The 13,893-nt window shown below is 38.6% G+C and overlaps 3 protein-coding genes across 3 annotated transcripts; 1 reads left to right on the top strand and 2 right to left on the bottom strand.

The window, feature by feature from the left end:
- The first annotated feature begins 2,246 nt into the window (after window positions 1-2,246).
- Window positions 2,247-8,548, top strand: LOC133871417 (phospholipase D delta-like). Its single transcript, XM_062308871.1, has 10 exons — window positions 2,247-3,515; window positions 3,613-3,729; window positions 4,082-4,276; window positions 4,648-4,929; window positions 5,026-5,094; window positions 5,252-5,399; window positions 5,852-6,000; window positions 6,992-7,162; window positions 7,443-7,643; window positions 8,001-8,548. The coding sequence occupies exons 1-10, from the start codon at window positions 2,589-2,591 to the stop codon at window positions 8,292-8,294; spliced, it is 2,553 nt and encodes an 850-aa protein (XP_062164855.1). The 5' UTR covers window positions 2,247-2,588; the 3' UTR covers window positions 8,295-8,548.
- Window positions 8,549-9,066: 518 nt separating this feature from the next.
- On the bottom strand, window positions 9,067-9,831 carry LOC133871419 (plastocyanin-like). Its single transcript, XM_062308875.1, has one exon. It carries the CDS (start codon window positions 9,698-9,700, stop codon window positions 9,200-9,202), a length of 501 nt encoding a protein of 166 aa, XP_062164859.1. The 5' UTR covers window positions 9,701-9,831; the 3' UTR covers window positions 9,067-9,199.
- Window positions 9,832-11,943: 2,112 nt separating this feature from the next.
- LOC133870904 (uncharacterized) lies at window positions 11,944-13,449 on the bottom strand. Its single transcript, XM_062308177.1, has 4 exons — window positions 13,086-13,449; window positions 12,914-12,999; window positions 12,544-12,801; window positions 11,944-12,332 (listed from the first exon to the last, which is right to left on the bottom strand). Exons 1-4 carry the CDS (start codon window positions 13,198-13,200, stop codon window positions 12,159-12,161), a joined length of 633 nt encoding a protein of 210 aa, XP_062164161.1. The 5' UTR covers window positions 13,201-13,449; the 3' UTR covers window positions 11,944-12,158.
- Window positions 13,450-13,893: the final 444 nt, after the last annotated feature.

The following is a 13,893-nucleotide window of genomic DNA, read 5'->3' on the forward strand; positions in this document are numbered from 1 at the left end:
GCTACGGCTTCGTCTGATAATGTTTTTTAAGTTTGTTTTCTTGTTATCTAGCAAAAAAACAAAAGCAATTATTATTATTGTTATTATTTATTTATTTATTTATAACAAAAACACAATTCTAATTAATAATCTTAAGAAAAAAAAATGAAAGGTTAAAAACTAGGGACAACCATTTCCTTACAAACAATATCATAAATGTTTGGTGAAATTTCTTCCGACCAAATAAAATTTATGACATGAGTTACAACTGCTTTGGTTAAAACATGTGTTGCTGAATTTCCCTCTCGTTTCATATGGACTACACTAGAGGACCAAAAAGATTGCAATTCTGTTTTGATGCCATCTAAAAGGTGTCCAAATCAACTACATAAAGAAAAATTCGGATTAATTAAGCTGTTGACTATTTGGAAAGTATCGCCCTCCAAAATGATATAAAAAAACCCCTCTTCCTTAATAAATTAATAACACAACATGTAAAGCAGCTCCTGCCTCCACCGTATTAGGATCCACGATAATTTCCCACGCGGTGTTGCGAGCTGCCTACACAAAGTCTTCACTATCCCCAACAATAATACCAAAGCCAATACGCCCCTTCTTATGATCAACTGCAGCATCGCAGTTGATTTTGATAACTCCTGCTGGGGGTGCCTTCAAACTAGCCAACTAGCTAGTTGTCTGATTCACTGATGAGCTAGGCCTCACGATCCACCAACCCCAAAAGCATTGACCCGCGCGTCTAACATGGCCTCCCTCAGCAGTTGGTGAGGGTGGGAAAAAACTCCTCCATGGACAAACGAGTTCCTTCGTAGCCAAATGTGTCATGCTATTACTGTCAGGAGCTCAAAATCTTCCAAATCACAGCACCCCTTCATTTCTTCAAGAACAAGTACATGTGAAGCTACTCCATCTATCGCAACCTTTCTGTATCTTTCGAGGACCTACTCCCCATCATCCCTTGCAGAAGGGCAACTCCATAAAATATGAAACAAATTATCCCCCACAACTCTCATAATTATTGCATATTTTCCAAAGAAACATTTTGGTAACATTTGGCACCTTAAGGCTCCAAATTAAATAACCTTTCAAATAGATGAGCCCCCTTGTGGACAAGAGCTCTCTTACTTCTGAAGTAATTGCAGGTCCTTTTCCATGCAATAAGCATTCTTAACAGAGAAAATGCCTTTGTTTGTACATCTCCAAATTAGCGTATCATTGGGTTGAAGGGGGCTAAATACTATCATTTAAATGCTTATCATTTCTCTTTATCGAATGAACTATATTTTTATCATACAATTATCTCATTATGCTAGTGTGTCAGTTCTAACTAATTTTTAGATTAATATTTGTTAAAATTTAAAAATAAGAGTTGATTGTGACTGACCCATTAACATTAAGAAATAGTTGTGAAATAAAAAATATGATATGTAGCACTATTGTTCTTTATATATTAACCATTATTTCCAAATTAAATGATTGGCTAAAATGTTTGTAACTTTTTGATCCTATTAACGTTAGTACGTTACCATATGAGTAGATTATTACGTACTTTTTAACTCAAATTCCTTAATTATTATATAAGATTTGCTTGTTTTTAGTAAATGAGTGTACATGCAACTGGATACGGTTGTTTGTAAAATCTGCAACCGCATCAGTAAAATAATGATATCATTTTTAGATATCCACGCATTCATACAATGTTTTTAACTAATCGCATCCGCGCAATTATTACTGTTATTATTCGCTATTCACATGTTAGGTATGTATTGGGTCTATTTGTAGTATTTTGAACATTGTTTGAGTCTCTATTATGACCTATTTTAAAAATAATTTAGGTCAATTTTTAGTATTTTGAGTTTGTTTTAATATTTTTTAAGCCCTAATATTTTGATTTTACATTTCTGTTCAAATGTTACACTAGAAAGCAACACAATCAACTCAACCATCTACGTTGAGGCAGTCCTAAATAATATTTTCCATGCTTTTTACAGGTTTATGATAATTTTTTGCTCAAAATAGAAGGTTGGTTAGACCAAAGATCAATAAGCAGTTGGCTGCTTTCATTATATGGGCAATACCGATCTACTTTAATTAGTAGATCATATGATGGTTAAGAAATTATTTTTTGAATTTTCTGCAAATTTTAGGAGTTTATATATATATATATATATGAGCGAGTGATTTCTTCAATAAAGTAATGGTGGGTAGAGGTAGAGGTACAAGTACAACTACCTTTATTTTGGGGGATCAGGATTCAGGAGATCCCCCACAAGCCCCTTTTACGTAAAGTGCGCTTTCCGGAGTAGTTTAACTGCGATCCACGTGTTTCAATTTTTGTTTAGTATGCCACAACAATCACAGTGAATCACTTCCCATTGGCCGTTCCCCACGTCTCATTCTCTATCCTCAGTTATCTCGCACCTCGCCGCCTTCGGTTTCACCGTTGGCTTCGTCGGAGAAACCGAAGAAAAAAGAAGATGAAAGCATCATGTTCTGCATGTAACCGGTTCCTCCGGTGATCGCCAACCGTCATTTACCTATTGGGTGGCAATATCAGGCGCCCTTTAGAGTCTCTCTCTCAGCCAGCTTCCATGGCAGACGATCAATCAGACGCGCCGGTGTACCTTCACGGCGACCTCGATCTGAAAATCATCGAGGCGCGTTGCTTGCCGAACATGGATTTGGTCTCGGAGCGCTTCCGCCGATGCTTCGTCGCATTCAGCTCCTGCCGCGCACCGTTCTCTGACAAGAGGAAGCAGCAGCAGCAGCAGCACCAGAGGCACGGGAAGATCATTACCAGCGATCCTTACGTCACAGTCTGCCTCGCCGGAGCCACTGTGGCGCGGACGCGCGTCATTTCCAACTCTCAGAGCCCGGTCTGGAACGAGCACTTCAAGATCCCCCTGGCCCACCCGGTCACCCACGTGGAGTTCTCCGTGAAGGACAACGACGTTTTCGGCGCCGATCTGATTGGAATCGCCTCGGTCTCCGCTCACCGAATTGCTTCCGGCGAGACGATCAACGACTGGTTCCCGATAAACGGCCCGTTGGGAAAACCGCCGAAGCCCGACGCCGCCGTCCGAATGGAGATGACGTTCACGAAATGCGAGGAGAATCCTTTGTACCAGTACGGCATTGCGGACGATCCGGACCATTTAGGAGTCCGAAACTGTTACTTTCCTGTTCGGCGAGGGGGGTCGGTGAAGCTGTATCAGGACGCGCACGTGCCGGAGTCGATCCTGCCGGAGATAGCGTTGGAGGGTGGGAAAGCGTTCGAGCACGGCACGTGTTGGGAGGACATATGCGACGCGATTTTGGAGGCCCACCACTTGGTGTACATAGTGGGATGGTCCATTTTCCACAAGGTGAAGCTGGTGAGAGAGCCGACGAGGCCGTTGCCCAGAGGCGGGGATTTGAGTTTGGGGGATTTGCTCAAATACAAGTCTCAGGAAGGCGTGCGGGTTTTGCTCTTGGTTTGGGACGATAAGACTTCCCACAGCAAATTCTTTATCAACACTGTACGTATGAACCGCTTATTTTCGTTAATTATCTAAAAGCTTAAGCAAATAAAAAAATATAGTAAATTTAATCAATACTTTTAACATTTGTATGCAGGCCGGAGTGATGCAAACTCATGACGAAGAAACCCGGAAGTTTTTCAAGCACTCTTCCGTTTCATGTGTGCTTTCACCTCGATATGCCAGCAGTAAGCTTAGCATTTTCAAACAGCAGGCATGCTTTATACCATGGTTTAGTAATTGTTTCAATTATATATGATTACTTTGTTATTGTGTAATGTTTTAATCTTAAAAAACTGCCTAATTGTAATAGCAAACATCGACAATCATTTATGGAAAACATCTTAATTTTCTGTCTATATCTGCAAATTTAGCCAATTATGAGGACAAAAGAATACATTGTCTTTGTTGTTTTATTATATCAGTTTGTTGCAAATTAGAAGTAAATTCAAAAAATGATGAAAATCATGTCTTGGTAGTTGGAACAGAATGAAGCCTGATTTTTAATTTTTAGCTTGATGATTGAACAAATTGCTAACTATTATCTTGTGGCGTCCGCCTTTCAGGTTGTTGGAACCCTTTTTACACATCATCAGAAATGTGTGATTGTGGACACGCAAGCGTCCGGAAATAATAGGAAGATAACTGCTTTTATAGGTGGTCTTGACCTTTGTGACGGCCGCTATGATACACCAGAGCATCGACTGTTTCGTGATCTTGACACCGTATATAAGGATGATTATCATAATCCAACAATTCCCGTGAGTATTTATATCCCTGGAAACTTTTTTTGTTTTAAAAATAACAGGATAATTTGTGTGTTCTTCCTATTACATTATTGGTGAATTGATCATCTTAGGATCTCTTTGGTAATTGTCATAGAATTTATTCTCGGTAATTATAAAGACAAACTTTTTGGAAATCTGTATATCTGCATCATTCCTGACTTGTACTGGTTACTGACATACACCTGTTAGACTTGGTTGTACCATTGATGAGTAACTTATTACGTATGTACAGATATAGAAAATGCCACCTTATAGTTGTGGTTTCACGTCTTGGAGCTGCATAATTGTTCTTGGTAACTTGCATATTGAATGATCTTTCTTCTTCCTTTCTTTTTAAATAATAGGCAGGAACTAAAGGTCCAAGGCAACCATGGCACGATTTACATTGCAAAATTGAAGGTCCGGCTGCATATGATGTGCTCACTAATTTTGAGCAGCGTTGGAGAAAAGCCACAAAATGGTCGGAGTTGGGGCTGCAGTTCAAAAGGGTATCTCATTGGCATGATGACGCGTTGATAAAGATAGAACGCATCTCGTGGATACTCAGTCCTTCCCCAGCAATTCCAAATGGTGACCCTGCATTATGGGTTTCCAACGAAGATGATCCTGAAAATTGGCATGTTCAGGTTACCTAGTCTGCACTTCCTAAAGTGAAGCTTATATAATTTGATGACACTCATTCAGTTCTACTTAGTCTTAGCTGTTTATTCTGAATTTGACAGGTTTTCCGCTCAATTGATTCAGGGTCTTTGAAAGGATTTCCAAAAACTGTTCATGAAGCTGAAGCTAAGGTTTACTATTTTTCTTGGTTAAAACTTAAGTTCACAAAATATATTGACTCTAGATACATTGCTTTTAGTGTAAAATGATTATAGTGGCATGCTTAATTGAATTTCATATTTTTGTATTTATGATTGAGCAGTTCTCGGGTGTTTGCTTTTGTTGCAGAATCTTGTTTGTGCAAAAAATTTGGTTATAGACATGAGCATTCAAACAGCATACATCCAGGCGATCAGATCGGCCCAACATTTTATATATATTGAGAATCAATATTTTCTTGGATCGTCGTATGCGTGGCCATCTTACAAAGAAGCAGGTTATAGACCCATCTCCAAAACTAGTACATTGAACACGTCGTCATACAAATTTACATTGCCCAAAGTCAACTTTCTCTGCTGGAAACACTTCTTGTGTGTATTTGTTAAGTTCAAATTAGCATATCATTTTGTACTTGGAACTAGATACAACTGTTTTGTATTGTATTTTGTACTTGGAATTAGCATTGCATTTCATAACAATGCTTACATAACAGAATTTATATATTCTGCATTGCATAAATTGTATTCCATTTACACATTGTACATGCAATAACTGCTTCCTGAATTACAGAAACATTTTGGCTGACATTGTCCTTGCTAAATTTAAGCTGTTGTGATTATTTACATCACTTTTGCCCAAGAATTCTCGTCATGAACATTCTGCTGGTTTCCATTATATCTTATTCATCAAACATTTCCTCAAAGTAGTCTCCCTTTTTGGTTGGATCAGGTGCCGATAATCTAATTCCAATGGAGCTGGCGTTAAAAATTGCTAGTAAGATAAGAGCAAAGGAGAGATTTGCAGTGTATATTGTCATACCAATGTGGCCCGAGGGTGCCCCCTCATCTGCCTCTGTGCAAGAAATTCTCTTTTGGCAGGTAATGCATGCAATATTTTAACTAATAAATTACAAAGAAGTTAATAACAACTATTAGAAATGATTGTGCAATTTACAAACATTAAAAGGTTGGTAAAGGAGATGCCAATAAGGAACTTGGGCCGCCTTGTTTTTTATTGGTTAACATACATCATATTTAGTCTTGTTTAATTACAGGATCATATGCCTGGGTAAGAACATGGTCAAATCATGTCCAGGATGGTATCTCTTCATGATTTCTAGATGTGCTTTCGAAAAGCACTTGTATAATTACCTCTTCTCTTCATGCATATCTAACTTGTCATGTTTGTCCAATATGTTAAATCAAGTGGGTATGTGTTAAGGACCTATGTGAGGCGTAGGAAGCGTGGGCAGGAAGCAAACGAACACATAGCTAAGGACCTCGCTAGGGTTCAGGGAGATGATATAAGTGGCGGCTGAGGCAAAGAAGACTAAGAATGGAAAAGTCGGTGCTCTTCCAGCAGGACTTTCGGTAGGAAAGAAATCATCTTGTAAGGAAAGTATTTCCTAGGAATAAGGAACACTGATTTCCACTAGAATAGGGTATTGATAAATAAGGGAATTCCTTTATAGAAAGAATTCCTAGGAATAAGGGATTTGATGTAATTCCACAACTTCTATTCTGCTTTGTAATCTCTATATATAGAGGTCTTGATTCATAATAAAGACACGATCAATTTACTGCAGAATTCTCAACTCTTGTAGTTGAATTAGGAGGCAGAGGTACCTCGAATACCTCGTATCCATCCATCACCCTTCACCATAGGTAAATCCAGGAGGTTCAATCCTGCTGATTTGCCCACCCATAGACCAGTAACCCGATCACAAAACCAGACACACAACAGTATGGTGGTCACAACTATTTATTTATATGGGAGAAAATGTGACTCATTTTACTTGTAAGATTAATTTTAATTGATATGATTAAATGCCATATTTTATAAGTAATCTTGGTCTTTCGCTTTTCTCAGGGGCAGACAATGCAAATGATGTATGAAATCATAGCACAAGAGTTGAAATCCATGCATCTTGAGAGTTCACATCCCCAAGATTACCTAAATTTTTACTGTCTTGGTAATAGGGAAGCACTGCCGAAGGAAGGATCAGGTTCACCTAATCAATCTTCCAAGAACGGAGATGCGGTAATCATACTCTTGAAAGTTATTTTCCATTGTTTTAATAAAAACCATCAATTTATAACTATAAATATTATTAGAACCTAAATTTTGCGAAGGTGTTCTACTGAACCCACCAACTTATCCAAAGTGCACTTTTTCTTTGTACACACACAAAGAAAATATTTTTCTATAGAGAGAGAGAGAGAGAGAGAGAGAGAGAGAGAGAGAGAGAGCTTGGAGGTAATATTTTTCTATACTACGCAAAAAAATTGTGAAATTGAGTTTTCGCATGACCAACTTCCAGGTTTCTGCTTCACAAAAGTTTCAACGGTTCATGGTTTATGTACACGCCAAGGGAATGATTGTAGATGACGAGTATGTGATATTAGGGTCTGCCAACATTAATCAACGATCTTTGGCTGGTTCAAGAGACACTGAGATAGCCATGGGTGCATATCAGCCCCATCACACCTGGGGCAAGAAGAAAGGCCATCCGCGTGGCCAGGTTTGTATATTCTTTCAGTGCTTGGATGTATCTTATTGTATTTTCTGTTGCAAGAATAGCAAGTTTTGGTGGATGTCCCAGACTTCACCCAAAAAATGTAATGCGTCAGTTTAATTGAGCATTCAACATTTCAATGCATACATTTGCTAGTCTAGGGAAAATAAGACTCAGTCTAACTGACCAATATAACATTGGCACAATATAATTGCCAAAAATATTGGGCATAATATAATGGTATGCTCATAGTATGAATAGAACTCGCTCTCATAGAAAATGTTTGTCATTGGTTGCCTTTGATTTGGACAAAAAAATAGTTCATGATTGCTAAACTGACCGAATTGATCGATACATCTCCAGGTATGTGGGTATAGAATGTCTCTGTGGACAGAACATTTGGGGATGTTAGATGACTGCTTCAAGGAGCCTGAAAATTTCGTTTGCGTGAATAGTGTGAACAAGGTTGCTGAAGATAACTGGAGGAAGTACACGGCGGAGGAGTTTACACCATTGCAGGGCCACCTCCTTAAATACCCTGTTCAGGTAGATGCCAATGGAAAGGTAGGCCCCTTGCCTGGACAAGAGACTTTCCCAGATGTTGGCGGTAAGGTGCTCGGATACCGCACCACCCTTCCTGATGCTCTAACTACATAGGGTTCACCAATTTTCGTGTTCATAATTTAATGTGCTTTGATTTTGACATAAAAGAGGGGTAAAAATGGTTCAAAGAGGTACTTGAGTGACAGATTACAGGAGCCTTCTCCAACTGAGTTTAGGGGCCTTTAGGCTAGCTTGTAATCAGTTACCAACACTGTACAAGGTATAATGTGTAATCTGGTGTACCATTCAATTCGTTATTCTGATATGGTTAATCATTTTTTGGTAATAAAGATTCTTAGATTATTGAATTTTGTTATAGAAATCCAGATGAAGCAATTTTTCAGAACTTAATCAAGTGGAATTGTGCAAATTTATCTGTATCTTGTTAGAATTTATGCGCAAGTTCTGAGTCTTGCATCTTGAAGTTGAAACCCAGGTGGAGCCATCCACAATATTTGCTTCAGTCAAATAATCATTTTGGTTAGAATCCAAAGTGACAATCTTTATTATCATTCATACCATATCTACTTCGGTACAGGGCAAATGGATGGGGATTCCCTACAATTCTCCTGCCCTTATCTTGCAATCCAGAGAGGTTTCTTGCTCGGATAGGTGGGCTTCATCGGGAGGCCTCTAACAATTGCATGCCCGATTGATAGCAGAGTGAGGCAATTGTTGGAGATCTCCAATTGTAGGGATCCCGATCCCGGGCAAATATATTATAATTTCATCTACTTGCATTCTAAGTTGTCAAATATCAAATCAAACGCAGGCAAATGCTCAAATTAGATAAGCACCACAAATCTACAATTTCAAATCAAAGAAATGAAAAAACAAGGTTCAAAACACACATTATATTACGTGACTTCCCAACATAGATTATTAAGCTCTACAACCTTCCAAAAAAGTAAAAGAGAGAAATATGAGATGATCCTCACAGAGTTTTCAAACAAACTAACTTAATTAACGGTCACTTTTCCCACCATGCCAGCTCCCTGGTGAGGGGAACAGTAGAACGTGTAGCTTCCTTTTGCAGTCAAGGTCACCGCGTATGTCTCTCCTGGGGCATTGAGGAGGTCCTCCTCACTCATGGAAATCTTCGTCACGTCTACTCCGCCGGGAACTTCGTCCTCGTCGAACACAATGTTGTGGGGGAACCCGGCGTTGTTCTTGAACACTATCTTTTCTCCGGCGCTCACGCTGAAGCTGTTGGGAACGAAAGCCAATGACCCGTCGCTGCCACCAAGCAAGACCTCTATGGCCATGGCATTGCTTGCAAGGATTGCGCTTGCGGCAGTGGCCGCAACAGCAACACCCACATCCTTGAGTGAAGCCTTAATGCTAAGCCTTGGGACTGGAGAGGCTGAAACCTTAGCAGTGGCGCTAACTTTGGCTGCCCCGGCTGCCTTCAGGCCGGTGAATGATGGGATGGCAACAGCTGCAGAGGTGACAGTAGCCATGGATAAGAATTGTTATCTCTCTCTCTCTCTCTCTCTTTCTGGTCTTGTTTTTGTTGCGAGTTGGAAAGGATCAACAGAAGAAGAGAGGAGGGCTGGTTTCTTTATAGGGTGATGAGTCGAGAGGAAGTGAGGTTTTGAGTCTGTGTGGTGTGAATTTGTGGAGGAATATGTGATGAGATAATGTATGGGTGGAGGAAAGCGTTATCCACCGAGGATTGTCGTTATTGGCTGGCTTGGATGCTATCCAATGACGCGGCTTAGATTTTCTGATGTGAGGTGGAAAATGAACAACCATTATTTACGTCTCTTTGACCTTGTGATCCTGGGGAAGACTTTACATTTGTATAATTGTGTCTACTTGGGAACACCTTTGACACGGATATTTCCCTCAATGTGAGGTGATAAATCAGCCATGGTTATTGTTTTTCTTCTTTCACCTCACAAAATTTTCGGCCTAAGGCCTACTTCTAAACAAACCATTTCGATAAGAAAAATGTTTAAAGTATTACAATTTTTATTACATTTCTTTATAAACTTACAAAAATAAGTGTTGCACTAACTACTGTAGCAATTTACATTTTAATAACTAACGTGGAAAGTGCCACATAAATTATCATGTCAGCTTGTAAACGTGGCGAGTACCAAATGCCATCTAACCTATCACGTAACAATTCATATTTTAGTAGCCATACCAATTTATAAGGACTTGAAATAAAAGCTGTGGTACCCGTGACAGAATTCCTTCTCTAATCCAACAATTTTTTTTTTTTTTTTTGGCCGCTAAACCGAATCTTCGCCAACCAATTTTCATGAAAGAAACAAATAAATTACGATGTGTTCAAGCTAGCTATTGGCTAATGCAGCTGTGTCAATAAATAATCGCAAACCCCGTCTAAGAAGAGTTGTACCATAATTTGAATGATAGAAAAGTCTAAATTTTGTTACACTGCTTTGAAAATATGTGTAGCAAATGTTTCTGCCCCCATCTAGATGCAGCATTCCCATTCAGATTTTTTGGCTAATATGTGCATTCCCGCCGCAGATTTTTTTGGCTAAAAAGAATCTATTTACAAGACAAAACTGGTGTTATCGCTGCATCTTCTGTCGCTAACAACGCCTATCAAGAGCAGATGACCACAAAAGCAAACGATCCCAAAACCAAATAATATGGGAATATAATGCCCTCTCTTCTACAGGAATGCGAATTTTACCTGTAAATCTCACCCTCATGTGCAAACACTATTGAGAGATATTCTCAATTGCTAGTAACATTCTTTGAAAGCTCTAATTATATGCAAATTACCATTGTAGCAATTGCTGCAAAATAAGGATGTGTACAAAATTGCAATCCCCCCCAATTGATTCAATTTTCAATTAGTTGAACAATATACAAGATGAAGCCACAAAAAATCTACTTCCAGTTCTTCCAAGATGCCTAATAAGTACTAATCCACATCTACCATGCGCCCCTATTCATTTTTCTAAACATCCATCATGAAACAGATTAATCACTCTCCTAGTTTGTCACTCAACCAAGCTACAACAAGCAATCCTCGGATCCCATATTGCTGCAAATAGCTATGAAAAAAACTTTCACAAAGGACCTTACTTTTCCTCAATCAAGAAAATTTCTCTTCTTGTACTCTCCAATCAAAATTAAGCAGAATGGACAATACAGGATCAATCAGAACAGCATCTCAAGTCTTTTTCTCCAGTCAAACATGCAGGACATCAACTATAACTGATCAATCTATAGCTTTCCACCCTATAATATATGAATTTGCAGAAAATTGATAGATTAACTACAAGCTGCACATACAGATAGCCAGACCAAATATGCTTCCAAAGAAACAACCATTGTATGAATATCCAGTCAGACTAGCGTAACACCCCTTTTTTAGTTGGATAGTTTCACACTTGAAGAATGCTTCCCAAGAAGGAATATGTCCCAAAGCACTTACCATTCTTAGACTTATATGGTGTCATTCTTCAAATTAAATTCCTAATTTGTAGGTTGTATTGTTTATTAAATGGTTATTTAAATTCCACACCCAGCCTATGCCCAACAAACGCAAAACCACCACTCTAATTACAAGTAAATGAACTGCAGCTTCAAGATTAGACAAAAAAAAAACCAAAAAAATAGCATATTTTCAAACAAATTTATGTCTGCATATCAAAATTCAAAATCTCCAAAGCTATCTAGAGATAACCCTGTTTCCAGCGGCTTCAAAAACTACATATTGGAGTGAATAATTAACATTAAGAGTAATTATGCAAATTAACAAACATTGTTTACATGCTTTACATTCTATCAATTTCAATTGATGAATCCAACGTGCACTTACTAATTACAGTTATCAATAGGAAAACTAAACATTTACAAATGTGGCAGAAAGAAAGTTGCCAAGAACAAGGAAAGGAATGTACACCACTCCGTAGGATCATTATCACCTCATTATATCTGGAAGACATCATTTCTATCATCTTCATCATCTATATCAAGGTACTTGAAGCCAACATCATCCCATTTCGGATCTCGATAATTGAAGCTTGGGTTCACATAACACTTCATCTCGTGAAACAGGTTCAAATTATCCACCAGCTTATGAAATACATTACACCCACAACACTGCCAACAAGTTTTAAATTTATTTCAATCAAACAACTAATAATTTAAACCAAAAAAAAAAAGGTAAGGTAAAGAAAAATAGCCATTCAACTGAGCCCAATTCAACCTTGAAGAGATATCAAAACTAACTGTTATATGTACGAAAAGCTTTTTTTTTCTTTTTCTCGACTTTCTCAGCAACCAAACAGGTTTAGAAAGAGAATTGAATTACCTGCACAAACACAGTGCCGTCAGTGTAGGCATGGGGATTGATAGCGCGAGTGGTTCTCTGGCCACAAATGTTGCAGGTGAAGGCGACGCGCATACGCCTACGTGGCGACTTGGTGAAGAGGGACCACGGGAAGGTCGAGATCTTCTCCGTACTCGATCCGTCCTCCGCTCCGGCGGGAACCGACGGACCCTCCATACCCGACCCGGTCGTCCAACCCCCAACGGACGCCGCGCTCAAAACCAATCCCATCGCCTCATCCTATTATTCATTTCCCAAAAACAAAACCCTTATTTACCAATCCCCCACCATCAATGTTTTTTTTTTTTTTAAAAAAAAAAAAAAAAAAAAACGATGGATATAAAGCAATTACCTTGGACATAGTGCGATTGTTGAAGAGGGGCACTATGCTGCTGGAGTCTTTGGGTTCGGATTGGAGATCGGAATCGTTAGCTTCCTCTGGATCCAAACAAACCGTTTCGGTCAGAAAATTGAGAGAAGAATAAATTAGATGTACTATGAGAAAGGGTTTAGGAAGAGCTTACTCTTGGAAGACATGGGGAAGCGGACGAGTCTTGGAGCGTCGGATCTCCTTGGGGAGAAGATCGACGGTGGAGAGGAGGAGGAGAGGATGGTCGCAGAGGCGCCTAGGGTTTCCATGGCGATCACGGCAGACTCGGCCGAGTATTGACAGCTTTGTGAGGTTCGGGGATTTTTTTACGAAGGGGTGCTAAGAGCTGTTGATCATTCACATCCGGTAAAACCAACGACTTTTCTAGGTTTTGTTAAATTACACACTTATCCGGACGTGATATTTGTATCAACTTCTAATTAAAGCCATCATATTACTGATATTAGCCATTTTTCACCTCCACCATTTTCAGAAAATGCAAAATAAATTTTTTTTTGTAGCAATTCTCCACCTGATCATTTCAACATTTCCAGCGCTTTCGAACAACCCGGTGAGCTGAATTTAGAGACTACAATCCGAATCAGGATAAGTGAGAGTATAGATATAAAATAAGGGTATTAATTTCCTATAAAATGGCAACATTTTTAGAGATTAGGTTGAAAAAAATTTTCTAATCTAAGATATGATATGTTACTATTTCATGACACACAATTTTTTTATTATTATTTATTAAACAAAAAATTACAAAATTATGTAAATGAGTTGGGGTCTGGTTTTGTGTTTTTTATTTTTTATTTTTTTTAAAAAAATCAATAATTATGCCTTTGAGCGGCAAAATATCATTTCTCAAACACGCCATTATAAATCAATCCTTAAATTTTTAATTTTGCAATTTTTAATTGAGTCATTTATATATTTTTCGTCCAATTTAATAATGTCGA

This window comes from Alnus glutinosa, chromosome 6, assembly GCF_958979055.1.
Source record: "Alnus glutinosa chromosome 6, dhAlnGlut1.1, whole genome shotgun sequence".
Classification (NCBI taxonomy): Eukaryota; Viridiplantae; Streptophyta; class Magnoliopsida; order Fagales; family Betulaceae; genus Alnus; species Alnus glutinosa.

Coding starts and splice junctions, on each gene's coding strand:
- LOC133871417 (XM_062308871.1), top strand. CDS start 2,589: ATGGCAGACGATCAATCAGACGCGCCGGTGTACCTTCACGGCGACCTC. Junction 6,001..6,991: donor AAGAAATTCTCTTTTGGCAG/GTAATGCATGCA, acceptor CGCTTTTCTCAG/GGGCAGACAATGCAAATGAT. Junction 7,644..8,000: donor AAGGCCATCCGCGTGGCCAG/GTTTGTATATTC, acceptor ATACATCTCCAG/GTATGTGGGTATAGAATGTC.
- LOC133871419 (XM_062308875.1), bottom strand. CDS start 9,700: ATGGCTACTGTCACCTCTGCAGCTGTTGCCATCCCATCATTCACCGGC.
- LOC133870904 (XM_062308177.1), bottom strand. CDS start 13,200: ATGGAAACCCTAGGCGCCTCTGCGACCATCCTCTCCTCCTCCTCTCCA. Junction 13,000..13,085: donor CTTCCCCATGTCTTCCAAGA/GTAAGCTCTTCC, acceptor GTTTGGATCCAG/AGGAAGCTAACGATTCCGAT. Junction 12,333..12,543: donor ACGGCACTGTGTTTGTGCAG/GTAATTCAATTC, acceptor ACTTGTTGGCAG/TGTTGTGGGTGTAATGTATT.